General features: G+C 35.4%; 2 protein-coding genes across 5 annotated transcripts; one reads left to right on the top strand and one right to left on the bottom strand.

Moving 5' to 3' along the window:
* Positions 1 to 7,780: 7,780 nt before the first annotated feature.
* LOC112465007 (high affinity copper uptake protein 1) lies at positions 7,781 to 9,646 on the bottom strand. Its single transcript, XM_025032357.1, has 5 exons — positions 9,554 to 9,646; positions 9,339 to 9,472; positions 9,216 to 9,275; positions 8,111 to 9,148; positions 7,781 to 7,874 (listed from the first exon to the last, which is right to left on the bottom strand). The coding sequence occupies exons 1-4, from the start codon at positions 9,560 to 9,562 to the stop codon at positions 8,950 to 8,952; spliced, it is 402 nt and encodes a 133-aa protein (XP_024888125.1). The 5' UTR covers positions 9,563 to 9,646; the 3' UTR covers positions 7,781 to 7,874; positions 8,111 to 8,949.
* A 995-nt stretch (positions 9,647 to 10,641) lies between these two features.
* LOC112464692 (endoplasmic reticulum aminopeptidase 1-like) lies at positions 10,642 to 24,340 on the top strand. 4 transcript variants are annotated; one of them, XM_025031835.1, is made up of 15 exons: positions 10,642 to 11,355; positions 12,936 to 13,942; positions 18,349 to 18,504; positions 18,650 to 18,729; positions 19,135 to 19,231; positions 19,321 to 19,403; positions 19,497 to 19,702; positions 19,796 to 19,976; positions 20,164 to 20,389; positions 20,492 to 21,069; positions 21,140 to 21,377; positions 21,502 to 21,907; positions 21,996 to 22,138; positions 22,232 to 22,587; positions 22,694 to 24,340. In XM_025031835.1, the coding sequence occupies exons 2-15, from the start codon at positions 13,792 to 13,794 to the stop codon at positions 22,859 to 22,861; spliced, it is 3,069 nt and encodes a 1,022-aa protein (XP_024887603.1). In that variant the 5' UTR covers positions 10,642 to 11,355; positions 12,936 to 13,791; the 3' UTR covers positions 22,862 to 24,340. The 4 variants fall into 4 exon arrangements, with proteins under 4 accessions (XP_024887603.1, XP_024887611.1, XP_024887624.1 ...); XM_025031843.1 differs by having other exon boundaries at positions 10,643 to 11,355; positions 18,352 to 18,504; XM_025031856.1 differs by lacking the exons at positions 10,642 to 11,355; positions 12,936 to 13,942 and adding an exon at positions 15,852 to 17,183 and having other exon boundaries at positions 18,352 to 18,504.
* Positions 24,341 to 24,565: the final 225 nt, after the last annotated feature.

Here is a 24,565-nt window from a genome sequence, read left to right as displayed (position 1 = left end):
CAAAATTGCCAATATACCTTAATATTGTCAATTTTTATAGTGTCAATCATGAAACTATGTGCTTTTTATCGTTACGGTTTAACGGCAGTCGTCAAAGCGAGCGTCAAAGTATATATACGATTGAACGGTATAAGTTTTCGGGACACTGTCTCATTTCTAAGATTTTGGGATTATGACATTTCGGCACATTGTCATGTTTCTAAAATTTGCAATTTAATAAACACATTTGTATAATGGTAGTGCGGTTTCTTTAAAAAAATTTAAGAATAAAACAGAATAATGAATAATGTAATGTGACGTAATGAATAATCTAACGTTATTGAGACGTCACATTGTTTGAAAATGTTATCAAAGAAACCAAACCACTAATTAGAAACCAAAAAAATGTTTAAAAAATTTGTATAAATAATGTCTGCAAGTTTGAGTTCTTTAAATATGCTTTCGGTATATTTTGGACTTCTGTATTATTCTGTATTATTTGGATATCGTTTTTGCCACATCTTTAGCTCCGATACACTTTAAAAATTACCATCAAACAGGATTCGCGTGATTAAATTAGTCGGTGCATCAATCTCAATTAAATCCATCTATGTTTGTCATCAAGCACTAAATCATCTCAGGAGTAGTTTCAGTATAGATATATATATAGTTCACGTCTCAGACCTTTTGATCCTTACAAGTTGTACTGTATAGCTAATTCAATGCCTATTCGGTGCTGTACGTGATTATGGAACATTATGCATTTCACCAATGTGCAAGGCTCGTTATATTGACAACATCAGATATTAACGTCGCTTTATCAAGAATCTCAAGATTGGCGATTACCAGCACAAAGGCCAAGTTCTCGTCACAAATTGCTAAAGAGCATAGTACTTGGTCGCCCGGTAGAAATTAATTGAAGAAAATTGTGCTATATAAGATGTTCTAATTTCTCGCATTTTTTACATTCTCTAACAATACCAGAAGCTACTGCCACTGCCAAAGAAAGGAATAATTTTATTTCGTACTAAATACTGCGTGCATCGTTGACATTACAATTTGAATAGCGTTCTGCGAACAACCTCGTGATCTTTTGTACCTTTCCACACTTGTGCGCAATCTCCATTTATATGACCTAAGCGAAATTACCACCTGCGCTATGCAGATACGAAATCAGATTAAGTGAAATTATTTCTAACGATCACAGGAATGAACTACTGATTTTATCGCAATATTTATTTGACGAATAACTACGTAGATAGATTACTATCTTTTTTTAATTTAATTAGTGCTGGAAATGATAATACAACATTTTACTTTTTTTAGATATAACTAACGTATTTTTTATAGAAAATTTTCGTATATATTGATTAAGAAGGCAGATATTTTAACTTTAAAAATTATCTTAACATTGTTCCTTGTCTTAATTTTACTTATGTCGTCTTAATTTTATATTAACCCACAATGTGCCTTGAAAGCTATTAACTAAGCGAAAATGTTATGCACAAAACTGAATAGCAGAACATGTATTTCAAATGACAATGAAGAACAGAACAGCTGTCAATCTGTTCCAAAGGCGGCTAGAATACTAGAATACATTTACACTCTACTGACTCTAGGAACAGGCAAATTCAATTAGTTATGTAATTGACGCCGAGATAATGTCAATCGATCATAGTAGCATGGCTCGAAGATAAATATAGTAGGCATCAGAATCGAAAGTTATGTAAAATGTTTACACAATTTCAAATCGTGTCGTATTGTTGCTGGTTATACAACTGAATTTTGTATATTAAATATGTATCTCTGCATGTGACTAAAAGTCTTAATTTAATTTTAATCATTTTTAATCAATTTTTAAATACTGACTCTCTAAATCTGAATCAGTGAATAGTCACCGATATCAGTGTAAAGTGTGCTTTTCACTGATTCAGATTTAGAGAGGATAGATTTATAAGAGTAATATTTTTAATATTATCGAAATTTCTAAAGTATAAACAAGTTCTAAGAAACATTTTTACTATTGGCATGGATTCATATACATTTATTATATATATTGTATCAAAAGAAACTTTGTTAATTATTTTATGTCTTTATGATTTCTTTATGATAATCAGATAAAATTCAATGGCCTGTTGGTTATAGCATTAGAAGCACGTTTCTCGAGTGAATATATTGTCGTAGACACAAATACTAAAGTTCAACGATATAAACTCCTCGACTTTGTACTCGGTATTCTTATCGCACAGATATATCTATCAAAAGAAATCGAACCGTCTATAAATCTCAAAATCAGGTAATTTGATATCAGATATGGTATACAAATGCTTCTCTCTATCAAGCCAAAACGTTCCCTCGTTTATCCGTTACTCGCGCGCGGTAAGCTAACGAAGGGATGCGAAAGGTCACACGCCAACCAGATGGACAGCCGATAGAGGCTCGACCCGGCTTCTTTCTTTGTAAAATGGGTCAGAACTCGCTCACGCGGATAGGAAGTGACGCTACCACGTGACGCTACCACGAAGATCGTGTGGGCACGGAATTTGAAGTTTCAACGTGCGGTCAAGCCCGTATCTTGAATTCTCTAGCATACTTCGCGGTGTTCTCGTACTAATTTACACTCAGAAGTCGTATTCGTAAACGGTTTAACGGTGTATATAACTACGTATACAAGAGAATAATTTCAGTAAAACAGCAAAACTTTTTGCGAATATTGTATCTTTAATATTTTTATAACAACAAAGTGAATAATATTTTTTCATACTTTTCAAGAAGATAAGTAGAAAGTCGAAACTCGAAGTTATCAATCTTCATTGTCAATCTTCATTGTCTTTCTGATGCAATACTGATTAAATTTTTATTGTGTATAATTTTGTCCCGTAAGCAATTGTTATTAAGGCTATATATTTGGATATCATTTAAAATGATAATCAATAACGTCATTTGTTAAAGACAATTTTTTTTATAATATTGCCTTTGAAAAGTACATTTCAGCCTCAATAACGTCTGACAGAGATTATTCTCTTCTATAATATTTTAACGTACTTTAGTAAAAAAATCAGGGAAATTGCAATTTATAATTCATGGAATTGTTATGATATATATTTTCTTTCGCTCGCGACTTCTAGAAAACAGTTAAAAGGCGTAGCCGAGCATTACAATCTCTACAGTTGATATCATCTATAAGTTATAAAGAAATCGCAGCGCGAAATTGACGCAGAGGTCACGATTCGGTCTAATAAGTTCGCGTTTCTCGCGCTGCGAAATGTTCTCGCCCGTGCATAAACGTCGCGGGGACTAATGCGGGAAGAAAATTACGTACGAGCCGGAGATCTGATACTGCGGTCACCACCGTCGCACCACGTAATTTCCCAAGTAATTTCAGGCCGACTTGCACAAGCTCGCGCCGACCTAGGACGCCGTAAAAAGTTCGTGTCTGATATCGCTTCGCGCACCCGTGACGAAAATTGTCGTTCGGAGAAAGACGTCAGCGCTGAGGAATTTAAAGAGTCGGTGCAATTTGCGGCCGCCATGTGCTGCGAGCGCCTGCATATGGGTGAGCATAAATCCTCGACTCGGTTCCGTGCTCGCCCGCGTCTGAAGGAGGTAAATAACGCGAAACGCGCGTCGTGGATTGTGTCGCAGTGATTTTCTTGCGACCCGCGTATACATATCGGATCGCGTGTCCGACATTACCCGCCCTTATGTGTCATGCGTTGTATGGTGCTAACAGAGGCCAAGGTCGCGCGCGCGGCCGACCAGGCGCGACACTTATATACGCAACCGATCAGGCCGAAAAGTATTTATTGGAGAAGCTATCAGACTGTATAACAATCTCGAAAAATTGTATCTTTGTTAAAAAATTATTCTATGCGCGACACGTGAAAGAAAATATAGAATAAGTTTCTCCTACGAAAGCAGTTTATTCCGATATTTTTCTGCGTTGCGATTGCAATTTTTTATATTAAACTTTTTTACTTAAAGATTTAATTCATGGAACTTAATTTTATTTAAGCACGACAAAATTAGAAATAAGATTTATAAAATGAAACTATTACGGAACTTGAATTTACATCGCATATCGATGATTTCATAACTTAATTAGATCTTATTATAGATGCTGATAACATATCACGTGATATTACATCTTGTGGAAAATGAACGTCGTGGAAGAAACGGTTACGTTTAAGTGTTCGTTAAACTTGCGCACTTTTCTTATCAGATTCCAGCAGGGCTGCCGCAAAATGTGACGCCCGATCGTATCTGCGGAATAAGTGTTTTTCAACGCGCATGCCTGACAGCATCCCTATTTATGTATATACATGGTCGGCAGCGGATTTTATTTTTTACGTTTCATAAAATGGCGTTCGTTGCCGGCAATTGCTATTTAAATGAATTTCGTATACCGGGCACGCAGCGCAGCTCGGCGTTCTTATGAATTTATTAGCATCTATTTATGACGAAAAAGTTTATACATAACAAAAGACACGAGGGAGAAATAAGACGTCGCTCGTCATTTTGCGGCCTGATTGCGGTCGCGTTATCTTCTTACAATGACCCCGTTACAGGCAACCGCTTGATTAAGTATTATTTTACATTTGTCTCAAGACAAATGATTATTATTATGTATGTAATATATAATTTTTTAAGCGTTAAATGATATCAATGCGACGAAACAAGTCACGTAGAACTGTTCATATGTTTCCACGAAGGCTGGCATAAATATATGCACATTTATTATCGCAACGCAATTTAAAAATCGCGTAGTTTTACCGACATGCACGGTGCATATTTCCACATTTCATTTCTCGAAAACGTAGCGAGAAAGAAGTCCGTATTGCCATCTATCAAGAGAATCGTAAACTTTCTATTTCAGTGATTCATTCGTACAAATACAATTTTCAATACGTTTTTTTTTTAACATTGCACAGAATTATTTATTATATTTTATTAAAAGCTATTATAGCCAGTGATATTTAAAAAATTGATTTATTCTTACTTATAAAAGCTATTTTTATTATAAGCAAAAATGTATTATTATTAAATATAAAAATTTCTTATTGGTATAGTCATAAATAATTTCTTTACTAATATACCAAATTTAATTATGCATTTTTAGTGAAGTTTAATTAATGTAACACAAATTTTGTAAAACGTACTACTTTGATTTTCCTAATATTAATTTTGTAGGTGATATGATATCTAAATATGTGCATCCTTTTATATACATGTATGTAAATTGCATGTTCATGCATACTTCCTGAACTCCCGTATCATTTTACTTTACAACATGCAACACGTAGAGAACCCAATTTGGGCTCGTGGCCAGAAATTTTCCATCTCGAAGCTCGAATACTCGTTCGTCTCTTGGAACCGATGCAATTACCATTTGCTGATATCCAGGTTGATCTGTCCGGAAATTTATAGAGTAACGAATCGTTTCGCGATATTTCGACCCGATGCGATGTAGAACGAATTTTCGTTCCTTCTCTGTCTTCCCTATTTTATCGTTGAATTCATCTATTTGATATATGCTCGTGCTATTCAAGTTTCCATGATTTAAAAAAAAATCAAAGTACGGAGAGATACATATTGAATTAAAAATCTTATTGTTAGATTTTAAAATCTAAATTCTAAACTTTAAAATGCTTAGATTTAAAGATTAAAATTTATACATATATAGATAAATAAGTTTAAATTATGTTCTTAACTGTAATCTATTGAGAAATACATAGGGTCAGGAAATAAAAGGCGCAAAAAGCTGTATTGTTCTAGTGACATATAACATATATGTATAAATGTGTATAATACAAGTAATTTCTTAAAACTTATTTATATTTCTAAAGCAAAATTTTAAAATACTTCAAATACTCGTAATAGAAAATATATATTAGAAAATTAATGTAAGTACATGTTAAGTTATATTATAAATTGTATAAATCTTTTTTATAGGGTGATATTACATAGTAAAAGAATGTCCGTATAAAATTGTATAATCACCGTATTTTATTGCAATGTATTCTTATCTGGGTGTTTATTACGAGCTACAACGAAAATGCTTTAACATAAGCAACAGGATGCGATGAGTATTTTGTACTATACCGTCTATCGCATTAACCAAGGGTAGCTCCAACCAAAGGGCGAATCGGGACCGAAGGGCGCGATCCGTCCGAGGGGTTGATGCGTAAAGGAGGAATATACGGTTTACCAGCTAGCAACGCCAGTATCGATCAGTCGCACACACGTGTAATTCAATGGCGTCTGGATACTCGACGACGATTCCGATAATAAATTTGTATAAATCACATCTAGAATACGTCACAGATATTACTTTAAAAATGCAGGGTTGAGTTTAGGTTCATTATTAATGCAACCGAATGCAATCGGTTGAAACGTTAATTTGACGGACAAAACGCGTCCTTCATGCTCCACCAGTCGGAGGTAATTTTATTGGTAAACGGCCGTCTATCATTCATGACAGTTTGACAGGGATGTGCGTCGATATTGAAAGATCATACGCAAATGATAGCCTATGTTTTCAATGTTTGCCACCATTGTATGTTCGAAAAATAAGAACGTACTATAATAAAAACGATCGGTAGAAAAAGGCTGAACAAACGGAAACGAGAGGGGCGTAAATCACAATGAAAAAAGAAGAATCCTCGAGTCGCTGAGCTGCAATCTGCATGGATTATTGAGTTCAAAAGGCTTAATGCACAAAGGCCGCCCAAGGCTACTGCAAGAAAAATGAATGTTGAAAAAGAGAAAAAAGTGGTCGCGTCTCCAGGATGAAAAGATATGCGTAACTTTTGAACTATTAAAATCCAGTGTAATATTTTAAAAATAATAAAAGCTCGCGTGATATCGATCGCCAGAAGCGCTAAGAATGTCTTCGACTTAATTGCAGCAATCTCGGTTATCGCTTCATTTTCTGTAAAGCAATGAATGTCACTTGATAAAGAAGATTAACGGGCTCTAATCCTCGATATATATTCAGAAGCATAGTTCTTATGTCACTCTGTCTGCACCGAGACATTCAATCACAACGATGCTTTGTATAAATCACACGGTGATGCACGTTCTGTGCATTTATTGCTAAATACGCTCTATACATTACAGGTATGTAACATTAAATCAGCATGAATGTAGAAGAAAATTTAGAGTACGTAATATTTAGTACGTTATTAGAAAAAGCTAATAATATGCAAAATGTATATTAATAAATAATGTAATTAATATATTTAAAAATATGATTCTTATTGATAATAAGAATATTTTTTCAAGTATTTATTGGGCACTGTAATAAATTTATATGTACTTCAAATATTATTATCGCGAGAAATGCTCAAAGCATTATTATTTCTTATTTATTTACATTAAGCATGTTTGAAATACTATTTATAATTGAAAAGAAATTAGCATAATAGACATAAGCACGCATAAAAATTACTTTAGCCTAATATCGTTTTATTTTTCCCCATATCAACCATGCTGTCATCTATTTCCGGTGCGATCGTGCACGCTTCAAATGGGTTAGGCATAGGCTGTGGCATTCCTCCTGGGATTCGCAATTCCCAAATGTAATTCCTCGTATAGGATAGAAAAGGGACGCTCTCTAAACGAATTCGAAAAGTGCAGCTCGTTCTTAAATAACAGGAAAGGCGAAAAATTGTAAGTAAAGTCCAGTTAATGGTCGATTTTCCAAACTTTGTTATCATAAATGGTTTTTTTGCAAAAAATATTTGTTTCTATCAATTTATTATTTAAAACATAATTTAATAAATTATTAATTTTAAACATTTATTCAATTTTTCTCTCAGAAAACTCCTTTTATTAAATTCGTAAAAGTCCAATGATTCCGTTCATATTCCGTTGATAATTTTGTTCAGTCTTATCTAAACAAATCAATAAAATAAATTAGTCATATTCTTGCTAAATTATATCGGAAAGATGTTTATTTTTATCATGCCAGTTTACGATAAAAAATGATTGAAAAGAACAGATAAACAAGTGACTTTAAACAAATCAACGTGCGAAAGAATGCGAAAGAATTTTATGACATGCATTCACAGGTATTAATTATTGCAAACACTTGTTATTAAATAATAGTAAAAGTAATTTAAATACTTACGTTTTTCTCCATTTTTCAGTAATAATTATATTTCATTTTTCCATACACATTCATCGTTTTAATGATGATCATGATCATGATCATGATCACCTTTTATCGGTCCCGGTTCGTAAGTACAGAAAAACGTTATACACCAAATGCAGAAGAGCACTAATAGTAACAACCACGATATGGAATTGAATCTGTCCCATCCGAAAATAATATGACGGACTGATCTAAACTGATGCTCATTGGATTGCGAACAACAAATTTTTGAGCTACTTTGATTATTCGTCATCGTGTTAAACGCTCTTTTCGATGAATGACGAAATATTCGACATCAGAGAATTGACTTACGTCTGCAGTCTGCTGATAAATGAAACACCGATACCAGTAATAAATGAAATCTGGCCATAAATTAGATTAGATTAGATAAGGTTTCTTCAAAGTTGTCATACATACACTTTCTTCAAAATGTAAAACTGTATCGATTAAAGATTAATGTACAAGAATAAGTTAAATTATTAACCTGAGACTTGTTTGTTCATTCAGATATAAATAATTAATTTCTTTTAACAAAGTTTGCTGCTATATTAGATATATGTTCCGCGAGACGCTATCACGCCTATTAATTGAATAAAAAGACTACTGTATTAATTAATTACGAAAAATATGATTTATTCTTGTATACATGCACACAAATATAGTAAAATATTGGCTACCACTCTGACGTTAGCTTCTGCAATTTATACTGCTTCTATAATCAAAGAACCGATTATTTTATTAGAAAAAATATTTAATTATCTAATGTGTTTTATATATAATTAAAAAATGTCAAATTTAATATTTTAAAAGTGCATTTACGAACAACAATCTGTATTGTTATTATTAATTTTTTCCCACGAGAATAGCCAATATCCAAGAGCTGTTCCAGCTCCAACAGCGATGCAGAGCCAGTAGTTGTACGTCATAAAAATAAACATGAGAAAATAGCCGAGCACCACTTGGATCACATGCAGAAGCGTTTGAAAGAAATGCACTCCGGAAAACAACAGTGCACTGTAACAATAAACAGTGTGATAAAATTGTATATTTTACACAAATAATAAGCAGCGTTCACACATACTTTCTCGATTTCCTCTGCTGGTTCTTCCTGAGAAACGTCGTGCGCGAGAAGAGATATTCACTGCAATGCACGAGTTACGTAACTGAATGCTCGAACTTCACTTTTTAATAAATATTTACTCACCGATAAGATTTTAGCCCTTCGTACAATGCGGTTAAAAGAATGACACCGATTACGGAACCGACCATACCCTGCGCGTTATCAATGCGCCAGCCTTGAAACAGAATAGTTTCTATGACGCCGCCATGAAATGACATCTACAAAATGCGCGACGGTGTCATTACAATAATTACGAATACAATGAGAAAAGAGCATGACGAAGTCGTCACTACACTTACTGAATGCATCTTGCCTTAAGATAGCTCCGTCAGGTACTTTCTCAAAAGACAGCACGCGCTTCATGATATCGTCGTGCAAAGGAATTTTTCTCAGACAGCTAATTCTTTATCAAAGATATCTTATCTCGTATATTTCAACTTGGTCAAGAAGTTAGAATCAGAAGAAACTATTTAATAAAATACATATTATTTGGTTATTTTATTTATTTCTTTTACGAAGAAGTTCAATTTAGTATAAACATTTATTATATTAAATTTTAAAATATTATAGTGTCTAATTGATCAATACAGGACAAATAATTATATAATAATAATAAAATTCAAGGAGATCTGTCAAGAAAAAGTATTAAATTTTTAAAATTGTTGATAAATCATATTTAACTTTACAGAAATTACGCAAAAGAATTGTTTCCTTTATCACATATGTCTGATAATAGTGTGCTATGTAACCAACGCTATTTCTTCTTTTTGAACAAGAGAAAGATTGTACTGTCCCGGAAGAAATTGTGAAAATTCCATATATCCACAAGATTCAAATATTTTATTTTTATATTAGCTTTCCGTCACTCTGTAGAAACCTTAAAATGTATATGGCGTCACCAGCTGTGTACTGTGTGGTTACTGACTCAAAGAAAACAGATAAAAGGAATATACCAAGTAGTTTGTCTCATCCCGAAGAAGAGTGTTTTTTTTTTAAATACTGGACAGTTAATAAATAATGATTGACAGACATATCATAAAAATTATTCTACGAAAAGAATTTCGCAGAAATTACATATTATAAAGTTGAGACTTACGAAAATAGCGAAAAGTTTGAACAATTTAATTATTAATGGATTTTTATTATTGCTATCAATGCTTTTATGAAAGCTAGTCCTGAATAAATTTAAATTTAAAATTGAAACGCAATCATGTGCATGATCCGCATTGGTATCGCTCGTTTGCCACGCAAGTCAGACGAAATCGACTTGCAAGCTCGGTCGCGACGGCGGCGATTACATAATATTGCGATCGTCGGCGAACCAAATCCTGGCTGACGATTGTGAAAGGGCCAAAGAGTCCTAGATGTTAAGTAAATCGATTTCTCCCGTTTCTCTCTCTCTTTCTCGCCGACTTTCTCCCCCGTTGGGGTGCATACCCCACCACCACCACCATTACTACCCTCGCCAGCCGACGATCAGCCAAGATGCCCCAGCCTGCGTGAACGAGACGGGCGCAACCTGTGGCTGATCCTGACCGGCGCGCCTCCCTCCGGAAATTCAGCCACGCTCTCAATCCTCAAAGCGCTTCTAGTCAGTGCCATTCTCACCGTGCGGCCGTTTGCATCGACAACCTCACGCCGAGGAAAACCCCGACCCGCCGTGCCACGACCTGCGGATCGTCGCCGGCAGCGGCTACCAGCGGCTACGGCAATGCGCGTCGGATGCAAGTGTAACGTTGATGCGACAAAGGACAAATCGCGCACGGAGCGCCGCGACGCAACCCTCCGGGGGTGACGTGAGCGCGTCAGCTTACCGAGATGTTGTGATGACGATACGGCGATTGACAGTTTAACAAATTGTCTGCGTGCGTATTGCAAACGGCCGCGAAGTGCCAAAAAATGTGCGGATACTGTCTGAAAAAGAGGGAAATGGCCAGATCGTGAGTGAAAGAGGAGAACTGCGTTCGTTGAGGAAGGATGCGCAATTAGCGACCGTCCGTGATTAGCCGCGATCGACGACGACGACGGGGAGAGATTACATTCTCAAGAAACGAATATCGGATATAGGCTGCTGATCGATATTGAATGCGATCAGAGAAAGGTGAGTGTTTCTTTTCTCTGTAGTTTAAATCTGATCAAATGTCACTTAATCCTAATTGCACGCGAGATAAACACAAAACTGTGATGTTACGTAAATTCAGTAATTATACAGATACAGTAGAAAAATTGATCATTAAGTAAAACATTATCATAAACTTCAAATTATCTGATTTTTCTCTCTTAATTATGTTAAATATCAGCGTTTCACTCATTAGCATTTTCATTCAGTCGTGTCTCTCGTAGTTAATGAGAGATCCGATCAGTTGGATCGGGTAGGGTCAATGTTCTGTCACGAGGTGCTCTATTATACATATATCGCATGCTCTTTACACATATACACATGTGTATTTACATACGCAGCATTCAATAAAATTGAAATAAATCAGAATTTGGCTTTAATTTATTTCTTTCAATTTCTTCATTTCTATTAAACCTAAAATAGATTTTTGTTCAGCATTAATTTGTTTCTTGCAGTTATAGGATTATTATATTATAGTCTTAAGATATATAAGTAAAAATGTATGTACATTTAATTAGTTTTAATGTATATATAAACAAAATATTTAAGTAATATTCGTAAATATTCTATTAATTATAACAATATTAATTAATTTTTTATTTTCAAAAGTATCGTGTACAAATAATAAGAAAAACATAAGATTATTTAATTTTATTTTATCTAATACTGCAATAATTATTTTAGTCTAACAATAAGTTTTCAATTGTAAATTAAAAAATGTATAGATGCACGTACGAGAGAATTAGAGAGATATCATCAATGAAACGTAATATTTCGCTAAATGCATTTTTTCTATGATAGTTAACTTCTCTCTGAAATCAAGAATGTAACATAATGTTATATAATGCATTATTCTAGACACAAAAACTTCCTAACAAAAGATCGCCATAACAAATCGGATGAAACCCATTATCGTTGCGTACGCATCGTTCATAATAGTTAAGTCGAAAGCATATAAGTTGGAGTATAATTGCTTTTATGCTTCGCGTATAGGCCTTGAACATCGGTATAATGCCGTATGTTTATCTACGATAACAACAATTAACAATTCCAAATACTGATTTTCATAATCTTGTTTTTCATTTGCATGCATATTCGCGCAAATAAGCGCCATAATTGCGTTCTAAATTATTTGTTCATTATGTGATTAAATTAAGCGTGTAACGATTTGATATAAATATCACTTAATACCACGGAAGCTTATGGAAGCTATGATACTCCGATATTTATTAAGAGAAGCACAGCCAATAAATAAACAAATTGTTTATAACATAATAAAATTATAGCAAGGTATATACAAAACGTGTTATTTAACAACGTTACACAAACAAAATTGATCAAAATTGCAAAGAAGCATGTAAAATGTTTTATGTAAATATTCTTTTTATTACTTCTGACTCTTTTATTATGAATAGATATTTATTCTGAAAGTATTGATCCAACAGTGAAGCTTGACGAGAATAACTCTTACTACCTCTATTAATATCTGTTTTGAACTACAACCTTATTACACTTGTGAATAAAGAAATGTTAATCACGCGTAATGCTCAATTATGTTGCAGATGTAAATTGATTGAACATATAGCGACTTTTGGCAGAGAAACACATATCGTTATATTTAAAGTTGATCAACGACATGGGATACGAAATAGAAGACTGATTAACTGCTGTCTATAATTTATTAAAGTATATATCATGAGCTTTTTAGCTTGCAATTATTCAGCCTCGTGTCATACAAAGACACATATGTTCGATTAAATAGAAAAAAGAAGAAAAACTATATCGATTAACAGAATCAGAGAATATCTTTCTATTTTGAATCAATATGATATTATGTACAAAGAAAGTACTAAAATGCTATTAATTTTTCATTAATCGATGTGCACTATCTCGAAGAAGGCAGGTTTGATCGCCGATCACGTTTATCGACCATTTTTATACGAAACCTTTTACTGCGACCAAATAAAGCTGAACGTTCATGCCAGTAAACGCAACATATCGTAATATCGGGACCAATACGAGTGCTGTCGACATAAAATACTCGTGCATGTACGGGTGTACTGTGCCGATGTAGAGGAACTTAACCAAGTCACGACTACCAAGATAGTAGCTCCATATAATTTTCGACATGAACATTACATCCAATATAGGAAAAGGGCGGCGATCGATACCATCGTGAGAGACAGGGGATATCTAAAGATGGCAGAAAGGTCTACGGCTCCGACGTTTATTTTTCGAGTGTACTACGTAAAGTAGCGATAATTAGCAAGACGCCAATCAGCCGCAAACTCGAAGCATGTCACTCGACAAACGAAGCAACTCAGAAACAAAGAAGAAAGTTCCTGCCGCGCGCAACTCCGACTTTGCCGAATAAAAGGTCGGCCGAGGTAAAAAGGAAAATAGAAAAGTAGAGGTAAGATGCCGAAAGGAAGTCCGGAAAAGGATAGCAGCGAAAATATCCAGTTGGAGCCTTTGTCTAGGACGCCTAGGCGAAACGAATCAATGGACCGTGCAGAAATAGATGCGAAGGCACCGTTAAGACACGCCGCAAGAAAGACATGTGATTTAGGTACGTGTAACATTTTGTTGTGTTTCGTTAAATTTTTATTACACGATACAAAGTATACATGTATATAAGATATGCTTATGAATTGCATTATGCAAAAAATTGGATTTATTATGGATATAATAAATTCAATAATTATACAATAAGATGCAATCGATAAAGAAATAATTTTTAACGAAAAGACAAGTAAAACGTATACGATAATTTTTATTGATTGGCCACGCATGGTTCTTCCGAGAAACTATTTCGGATAGAAAGTAATGTGCACGCGCGTCTTATTGATTATTACAAGATTTTTTTTTATATGTCGCAACGATCCACACGATATTTGGCGTAGATTTACTTACATTATGTTCTGCTCAGATAGCTCTTGTGACTTCATGTTATTCAAATTTAATAAACTTGATCCTAACGTGAATACTGCTTAGGTAGATTTAAGATAGCGCTCCCTTGATTCTCGCGTGACCACATAGATTAGCATACATTTAAAATTTTCAAATTGTTGCCCTTCGTGACCTGCTCGCGATGCAAATCTTTAGAAACTCTAAAGTTAGGTTTAGACGGAAGATAATTTTCAAATTTACGATCTTCATAGTAGTCTCATACATCTTAATTTCTTCTCTTATTTATCGGCGCGTTTAGCTGATTACCGGAAGATTCGTCACTAACAGTTACGTGTTTCGAAATTAAACCGACCGGGAAAAAGGTCGGCGTTTATAACGCTAGCCTTTCGGGACACGTAACTTCGACGAACATATGGCAGTCGGAAAGCGCATGAATGTTTCAATACGTTTCGCCTAGCGTCAGAATCCGTTTGATCAGATACGACATATATTTTGAAGCAGCGCGAGATTCACGACCACGAAATATCTGAATAATTTATATTATACAACGCCCCTCTCTCTCTCTCTCTCTCTCTCTCTCTCTCTCTCTCTCTCGCAGTCGAAACAGTCTCGCTGTAACAGCGAGGACAAAATGCGAGGGGTCATAAGGTCAAAAGTTCAATCATAGATATTTATAAACATTCCCTTTCTGTCCATATTCGGCGTCAATATCGAAATTGGCATGCGCATTATTAACTTTTAAGCTTTATCGATTCGCAGATATTTTTGCAAACGTACTTTTGGAAACGTTTCTCGTGAAAATTTAATTTACGAAAAAATAACTATAGCATTGTCTAAAATAAAATTTGGTAAATATTCTTGTTTTGCTTCAAAATTAAATTAATTTTGTGTGTCAATAAAAATGATGTTGCTTTATAGCTATGTCTTCTCTAAAGACGTTCAACTTTTCTTTAATATTTAAATTTAAATTTTTACCGAATTTAATTGCCACAAAGTTCATCAAAAAAGCTTCTTCTGTATACAATAGAAGCACGAATGTCATTTCGTAAATGAATGTAATGTGATTGTCAGAGGGGCTGCGTGGAGAAAAGAAAATCGATATGGTACCCCTCGAACAAACTGATCCATTTGCAATTCGCCAGCGATTCTGATCTCAAAAGGGTCAGATCTCGTAGTGGAATATAGCTACATACATTGGCTGTCTATTTAGGCTAGAAACAACATTCTACACAGTTCTACTTTATTTATCGTACAAAAAATAAAAAAAATAAACTAAACTTATGTATGAAAAATATGAAATCAGTTTATTATACTATTAATAATGCAATGCAATGTTTCAATATATAATAGAATCCAAATTAAAAATAATTTTCATTATTCTGACATTGTAATATTAATAAAGACTTGAATTATAAATAATTGGGAATTAAAGAGTTTTAATACAATATGTATAAATTCAAATGTAAATTAGCACATTAACAAAAATTTTATTATGTATAATATATCATAAATACACATATAAATCTCTTTTTCTTAATTTTGGCAAAATGTAAAAAAAATAAAGCTCTTGCGGAATAAATTTTTTTAATAAGCAATAAAACCAAGTTGTCCTAACAATTTTTTTTAAGGGAAAGAGTAGTGTGAAAAGAAATGATGGAAGATGGTAATTTATCTCAAGTACGAAAAATTCTGCTATGCTTTCAAATATCTCAAGTCTCTCTCCACTCAAATTAAGTGCGAGTAAATCTTTTCATTCCTTTGTAAAGTCAAGGTAACAAGCTTTCGAGTATAATTAAGTATAATTAGAAAAAATGTAATATAAACGACATTCTTGCGTTGGATCGATGTAACTTCATAATATCACGCAAGCCGAAGTGAAAAGTTATAAATCCCCGACATTGTCCGGTTGACTGCTCCCGCGGCCGAGACCAATATCACGATGGGCCACCACCAACGAAGGGGTTGCAAAGCATGGATCAAGGATGGCGCCACCGTAATGCCAACCACCCCCGACTGCTGAGGACCGGCAAAACCACCCCCGTAAAGCAGTCCGCCACCAGGGGGTTTGGAAAGCCGCCATTTCTGCCTAACTCCGCAGTAGCTATATCCCACGCCTTTAATGCCAATGAAATGTCAAGGGGATGCCGCGCGCTATAGATTCGCCGACGGTGTCGGGCTACTCGGCTCGGGTTTCATAAGCTCGCGGTTCCTCGCGTACTGGCGGTTCCTCGCAGCGGGGTTGATTTCTGGCGTGCTGCTGGCGGTGGTGTTGCACAAAGTCCCGGTCCCGGTGGTGGTACTCGGTGCGTCCGCGTTACGCACGAGTCAGCGCGTTCACGCCGACTGAGGGACGCCGATCGTTCGAGGTCGCGCGTCGCCGCTCGCGATCCGTTTCTGGTGCTTGTCGGTTTTGCCGATTGAATCCCACACGTTCATATCTCATGCGTATTATTAATAAAGGGTTAAAATTACCGGTTGTGGCCCGCCCAAAGTTACGTCTAAAAAAAAGATAGACGCGACTCAATCCGGCCACATTGGCGCAATTGCGTGTAGCGGATGATCAAAAGGCTTGAGCCGATAGTAATTGATGCGGCTCGAATAATTGCGGCAGCACTCACGAGCCGGCTTCACGGTGAATCGAATTTCAAACGCCGTCCATCAAAATCAAAATTCTTCCTCGTTGAGGCTTCAACCTTGAGACAACGGTACAGTGGCGAAAACTCGGTCAAGAGAGACGCTAGGAGGCGACGATCGAGTATCCGAGCAAATACTGGCTGAACAGAGAGAGCCGCTCATAAAAGTCGCCTATGCCTCGAAAGACGGTCAGGTAAAAGAACTCGTTCATCGGAGACCGCCGCCGAATCGGTTCGCGATGAGCGAGCAGGATGCTTTTCTGACAGGTGAGATGTCCTATCCTATAGGTGACTGGCTGGGGATTAGAATGCGAACGCGTGCTTTGGACTTTAACTCCGATATACACAATAAGTGTCTGCTATACCTAGACAATTCCTTTTCTATAAGAACAGCTCGGCCAGATGGCCCACTTACAGCCCTCCGCGAGCCGCGAATAGACTATGAAGCACGTGTGTGCGATCAATAAAACGAAAGCTTCCTCCGATCTTTTGAATTAAAGCGTGAACACTTCGTTCTCACCCCACGCGGTTGTATCGCAATCCACCCACCCACGGCTTTTGTTACTAAGGTCTCTTTATTGACAGCGGAAATAGATACGTATGACGAGTTGATAATGTTGTTCAATGATTTCAATGTATCTATGTATGTGCGCGACCAGCGCGACTATGTAACAAAATATATTAGCAAAAAATGTTATATACGTTACGCATGTTATATAATTTATACAAATTGCCCATTTTGAAAACGATATAAGCTTTTTTAAAGATTTATAAATGTAGAGATTTACTTTATTTGATTTTTGTTAAAAAATTATCAATTTTAATAATTAAATGAAATGAAGCTGATGTATTGACTCTACGCAAAAATGTCTAAGAAAAAAGAATTTTTGTACATCTTGTAATACAAGATGCCTTTTACAATGCAAAAATGTTGACAAGAATATAATAAATATTGTCCGTTCAAAGATAATTTTGAAGATATAGAATAGAATTCATTAAAAGAATAGAATACATAATATATTCCTTAGAAATTTCTTTTTTTGTATAATCAAATCTTTTAAAATAAATATTTTAAATGTTTTAAAAATAAACGTATCATTCATATACAGATCAGTTTAATATATTTTTAATATTTGCCATACATTTACGAAATCTGAATTACTTTTAATAAATATATATAAGGTTTAAACATTTACTTGTTCGTCTTAACCCTTGTAGACCACACTTATTTTTTGCACACGTGTAAGCTACACTGAGGTCTGGAGGATCCCAGTGTTTTTCGCTCATAAGTTTCGAAAAAATCAACGTATTATGTTTTTTTTTTTTTAATTGATCGTAAATTTTCTGCAATTACTGCGAAATTTATAACAACATTTATAGAAAATTACATGATATTGGAGCGAACGTTTCTGCAGAAGATTCTTTGTTCCAGAAGATAGCAATGCAGGATTGCACAGACGTAACTTTTACGAGCGCGCAAATGAAGTCGTTAGATGTTCTGAAAGAAAGACTTATTGTGTACTTTGTATTTGCTGCCTGGTACTTCTCGTTGCATCACTTATCATCGCCTTGGCGCCTTTCCGAACTGGTATTTAAATGTCAAATTTCCATTTTGAGCGAGCGTCATAAATATTAAATCGTATATTTAAACGTCGCAAATTTAATTTCTGCATAAAAATCGCATTTGTCACATTTATTTCGTATCTTTAAACACATATCATTTCTTTTTTTAGGCTGCACTTGTCTTCAAGACGATTTAAGTAAAGCTATGGATGACGAAGAAAACGCCGTGCCTCGGATGGAAAATGGAGAGGTACGTACATTTGGATGTATATTACATATGAAAATATTAATAATATGAAAGACAAAAAATTACATTTTTCTTAATTGTTTTTAAAAAATTGCTTTATTTGATTCAAGTTAAACTGTATAAATACTTCTTTAATTGAAAAATATATTATGCTTTCTATAAATTATTTATATTAAATAAATTAATTGTACGTTTAGTAATATTGTAAAATTTAAAAAAAACTTATTTACTTGTGAAAAAAGTAGAAATTTTAAGTTACAATATTGACTAAACTGAAACAAATATGATATAGCATAGCGAAAGATTAATCAATAGGTGCAATTATGACAATAGGTCTACTTACTTTGGTCATTTATATTTTATAATAACTTCACTCAAGATAGATCGAATATAATGAAAATTTTACAGGTATTTCCATGGGATAACATAAGATTACCTGCCTTTGCACATCCTATTAGGTACAATATTACCATGCATCCAAATCTTACCACCTTAGAATTTAGAGGTAAGTTTAAAAAGTTTTGCATTTAAATAAAAGAACATATTATCTTCTCTTTTACATGTAATAAATTTACTGTCTATTTTTATTTATAGGACGAGTCACAATCGAATTCTTCGTCGATGAAGAGACCAAATTTATCGTCTTTCATAGTAAAAATTTGACAATAAAGGAACAGGTAAATAACACCGAGCTACGATCGCACACATGATGATTGACATTTTACATGTCAATGTCCGTCTTTATTTAATTTTCGAAAATTGACTTTTAGATAGTCAAAGATGATCAAGAAGAGCTAAAAATCGCAAAGTTGCTCGAATATCCGAAACGCGAACAGCTGTATCTGGAATTGGAGGACACATCATTTCGAAAAAAGAACAATTACACGCTATATCTGAGTTTTAATTCGACGTTGAATTCTACTGAGCTTAAAGGGTTCTATTTTAACAGTTACATCACTCCTGAAGGAGAATACAGGTAACTTTGAAATTATATAATTATTCCCTTTATGACGAATGGATAATTCATGCCTTGCTATTAAGGCTTTTAAATTTTTTCTTTAATTTCTAGATATTTGGCTTCAACTCGCTTCGAACCAACATACGCGCGCATGGCCTTTCCATGTTTCGATGAACCACAATTTAAAGCTAAATTTAAGATATCAATATATAGGGATAGATTTCACATTGCGTTATGTAACATGCCTGCGATAAATACTGAGGAGGCTGGATTTTACTTGGGCACAAATCTCGTAAGTACGCATTTAATTCAATGTGAAAGCTTTCGCAATCTTTCGGCTAGGTTTCTTTCATCTTAAAAGTATCACCTTTCTCACTATGCCGATCGTAAGTGCAACAAGCTACATTATCGCAATTATGATATTATCTGCGAGTGATTGCATTTGCATTAGCCTCATCCAGAATAATGTTACTTTTCAGCTACGCGATGACTTTCAAGAGTCCGTAGACATGTCGACGTACTTGGTAGCTTTTGTGGTATGCGATTTTAAAAGAGTTTTCGAACTAACACAGAGAAATACATCTGTAAGTGTGTACGCCACATCGCATATGCTTCCGCATATGAAGTATGCTATGATCACTGCTGCTCGTATTATGGATTACTTTGAATCTTTCTTTGGCATACCTTACCCTTTGCCAAAGCAAGGTATGCCCTCCTCAAATAAAGAATAAAGCATAATCATCAAAGAACTGTTAATATTTTGTTTGAATATATAATATTTTGTAAGACATATTTTTCTGCACTTAGATATAGTAGCAATCCCTAATTTTGAGCCCGTCGCTATGGAAAATTGGGGCCTAATTACTATTCGAGAATCATTTTTAATGTACGATCAACAAGAAACATCTACTGAAGTACAGGAATACATAGCCGTTATTATGGCTCACGAATTGGCTCATCAATGGTTCGGCAATCTCGTCACAATGAAATGGTGGAATGATCTGTGGCTGAACGAGGGTGCCGCGACGTTCTTCGAATACAAAGGCGTGAATCACATTTTTCCCGAATGGGGCATGATGGATTTATTCATATTACACAAAACGCAAGAAGCACTCGAACTCGATGCCCTAGCCAACAGTCACCCGGTAAGCGTGCCCGTTGAAAACCCCGTCGAGATAGAAAGCATATTCGATACGGTCAGCTACTTCAAAGGCGCTTCCATCCTCTACATGTTGGAAGTAGTTTTATGCGAGAATGTTTTTAAACGCGGACTAAACGATTATCTAAATCTGCACGCGTATGGAAATACGGAGACCAACAATCTGTGGGACGTTTTTACAAAACATTCCAAAAATACATCTATTAGCACGGATCTTGACGTGAAAGTAAGTGCAATGTGTGAGAATAATTATTTCGCGCGTTCTCGTATTTAATATGATTAAAAAATTTCGGTAGACCATAATGAACACGTGGATCCAACAAATGGGCTTCCCACTTGTTACCATCATCCGTGAAGACAGTACTATCACGGCGACACAAAAAAGATTCCTTGCTTCGCCGCGAGAAACTGGAGTAAACATTTCGCAACCCAAATCACCCTTCAATTACAAGTGGTACATCCCGTTGAACTGTTACACAGACAAGGATGACCCGATGGAATCTCCTATGGAGGTGTGGATGAATATGACCAACGGTAACAATTACATTAAAATTTATTAGTCTATTTAGTGTTCAATATAAAACGTATGCATTTGCTACGTCCCTTTCCTTCAAATCCTGATTGAGAAATTAAGACGAGTATTTTATGTTTTACTTAGCGACTTTCGATATACCGAGCGACGTAGATTACATCAAATGCAACATCAACCAAACGGGCTTTTATCGAGTAAACTATCCGAAGGAGATGTGGACCTCGATCATCAAAACTTTGATGAAGAATCACACCAAGTTCAGTCCGGCAGATCGGGCAAATCTCATCGACGATGCGTTTTCGCTTTGTAATGCGGGCGAGGTGGATGCTTCGATCCCACTGGAGCTTTTGCTTTACCTCGTTAACGAAACAGATTACGCGCCATGGGAAACCGCGCTTCGTTATTTGAAATCTTGGAAAGGCAGACTGGCCGAGAGTGCAGCGTATAAGAAATATATCTTATTCTTTAAGCAACTGTTGGGTCCGATTACAAGATACATTGGCTGGACAGATGAGGGATCTCACTTGAAAAAGTTAGTATAGCATTCAGAACAACTTGTTGGATATCCAATGACGCAACGAATAGCACATTATCCAAATTTTTTTGTTATCTTGATGCAGATTATTGAGAATCGCAGTACTGAAATCCGCTATCAAATTAGAAATGAATGATGTGGTGAAGTCTGCAAGGAGTCTTTTTCAAGACTGGATATCGAAAGGCAAACGCATCGCACCCAATATACGGAATATCGTTTATATGGCAGGTAAAGAAATTTAAGGATATTTATATAATATCCTTAAATTAGAGAAACGCGAAGTAAAGTATTTTGCAATGCAAATATATATATATGCTTCAGGCATCAAATTCGGAGAGGAGGCTGATTGGCAGCATTGCTGGCAGGTTTATCTTAAGACGCAAAGCCAGAGCGAGAAGTTATTAATGTTGCAAGCCCTAGGTGCGTCGAGGGATCCTTGGTTACTCAAACGTTATCTTCGACTTTCGTTGAATCGGAATCTGCTTAAGGCGCAAGAAGTTAATACCGTCATAACGTCCGTCGCTGCCAATCCACACGGATATTATCTCGCTTGGCGTCATATTAAAGCTTATTGGCCGCAAATAGAAGCTTTGTATATGAATGAATCGCTCTCGATAAACAATCTCATACTTAACGTTGTTCCTGACTATTTCATCACGGAGTACGATTATTGCGAAGTAAGGAAAAGCCATTTTTTTTTAAGTCAATTTCTCGAAAGTAATTGAGCTTAAACTTCTTTAAAAGTTATGCCACGAAAAAAATATTTTGCAATTTTTTTTTTAGGTTTCGGAATTCTTCAAGCAGCATGGGCGTGACATTCGCAGCGGTAATCGCACTCTGCAGCAGAGTTTAGAAATGATAAAGTTCAACATCCACTGGGTAAAAACAAACGCGAAAGGTGTGAATAATTGGCTCACCGAATACTTCACGGATCTGAATTTTGCAAGTTAACATTCGCTCTTAAAAGACAACTCTTACACGAGGGCGTTACTTTTCTTGAGAAAGACACTTAAATGTATTCAGTATAATATACTCATTATCATAATTTACTTGTCGGAAAGGATCCTAATCCTCTAACAAGAGCCTAGAGAGAAGCCGAATTGTTTAATATATTAATGTAATACATTATACACCGATTTATACGCACTTTCGAAAGTATTTATTTAACGTGCACGCAGCGCGTGCCAATTGGATCACTAATCGTAAGTATAAAAAGGAATAACGAGAGCAAAGCAAAAAAGTCGTTCCTAGGGTAGTCATTGACCTTACATTCGGCAGATAAAGACTAATGACGTACGCCTACTGGCATTGAAAGCTTTAGTCTCTCGGGTTTGCTATACTTTATTATATTGAAAAGAAGCTGCGATAATCATTTCCACGTGATGTCCAAGCCCCATTCATGAATCATCCAACATTACTTTAACAGGGAGAGTCGAGCTTGCGGCAAATTTGTCGGAGAAAACGCTAATTATACTATTCACGTACGTCCTATACGCGTAAGTCTGCGTGCAAAACTGCGTTGCATTGCAGATGTTAAGAGGTATTAGAATTATCATGACTATATGAGCGATCGTTCGGCACATTTAAGTAGCATATCAATGTACGGAAAAGAGAAGCATAATCCGCTGAATCGCTCAGGTCTGTGCCACAAGCACCGTCCAGAGAGACAAGATGGCGTTAATTAAAAACTCGGTCGTAAGAGCCAGGAGGATATATAAAAAATTAATTGTAAAAATATGAAGAATCGATGTCTGTCGTGTGTATCGCATATTCGTGTTTGCTAAAGGTTTGCGGGAAGAGCAGGACATGTCTCGTGTGGAGTTGATTGTTCTCCGTGCGAAGTAGTATAAATAGAGAATTGGATATTTTATTATAAAAAAAATTAATAAATTTGTATTGTATAATCCAAACAACGCTTTATATATACATATATGTATGGTGTGCATGCATTAGTGTAAGACAGTGTGCCGTGTTTGATCGAATACTTTGTGAAGAATCTAGATGATAGACGCGACTTATCTAAAATCTCTTCAACATCATCACGGCTTTTGAAGCATTGCGTTCAATTCTAAAAAATCTCGGTTAACAATAGTAAGTCTTAATTTGAAACAGGATATGTCATACATGTCGCAATGCGAAATTCATCGTTTTTCGATCGTACCATTAACCGTTTGGACAATAAACACCAGAAAATAGGGAGATATATTTAAAAATGTTTAATTATTATACGTTAATTGTTTTAACAATGTACATTAATTTAATGTTCTGGGATTAAGGCTTAAGTACTTAGGCGTCTACAGCATAAAATTGATCGCACGGATACAAAGATGTGAAGGTCTGCAAAGTGTCTAATAATTATACACGGAAAGCAAAAAAAAAAATTCCCGCTCCGATCAGAAAATATCAAACTGTCTAGTGTCTACAAACATATTCATGTGCTCTCCAATTTTATTCCTTAAGTATTTCTCGTTGCTGTCGGAACTCGGTGGTTAATCAGATCTGGAATTCGCGTGTCCCTGTAAAGATAACAATTAAAATTCAAGCACTCGTTTAACTGGAACACGTTATTATCTCATTTTCACGCTCAAACACATAGGACACGACGGTTCTACGATATTTTCTTGCCACGAACCTCTACTGCCATTTTGTGCTTGC

Source organism: Temnothorax curvispinosus, unplaced genomic scaffold, assembly GCF_003070985.1.
Source record: "Temnothorax curvispinosus isolate PA1 unplaced genomic scaffold, ASM307098v1 QBEX01001498.1, whole genome shotgun sequence".
Lineage (NCBI taxonomy): Eukaryota > Metazoa > Arthropoda > Insecta > Hymenoptera > Formicidae > Temnothorax > Temnothorax curvispinosus.
Note: the sequence above shows the minus strand (reverse complement) of the source record. Positions and strands in the feature narration are given on the sequence as shown.

Bases quoted from the DNA above. Each gene is read 5' to 3' on its own strand.
- LOC112465007 (XM_025032357.1), bottom strand. The intron at 9,276-9,338 runs GTGAGTAAATAT...CGTGCATTGCAG, and splicing joins GAAGGGCTAAAATCTTATCG to TGAATATCTCTTCTCGCGCA. The intron at 9,149-9,215 runs GTATGTGTGAAC...TTATTGTTACAG, and splicing joins CAGCAGAGGAAATCGAGAAA to TGCACTGTTGTTTTCCGGAG.
- LOC112464692 (XM_025031835.1), top strand. From the start codon at position 13,792: ATGCCGAAAGGAAGTCCGGAAAAGGATAGCAGCGAAAATATCCAGTTG. The intron at 19,703-19,795 runs GTAACTTTGAAA...TTTAATTTCTAG, and splicing joins ACTCCTGAAGGAGAATACAG to ATATTTGGCTTCAACTCGCT. The intron at 21,070-21,139 runs GTAAGTGCAATG...AAATTTCGGTAG, and splicing joins GCACGGATCTTGACGTGAAA to ACCATAATGAACACGTGGAT.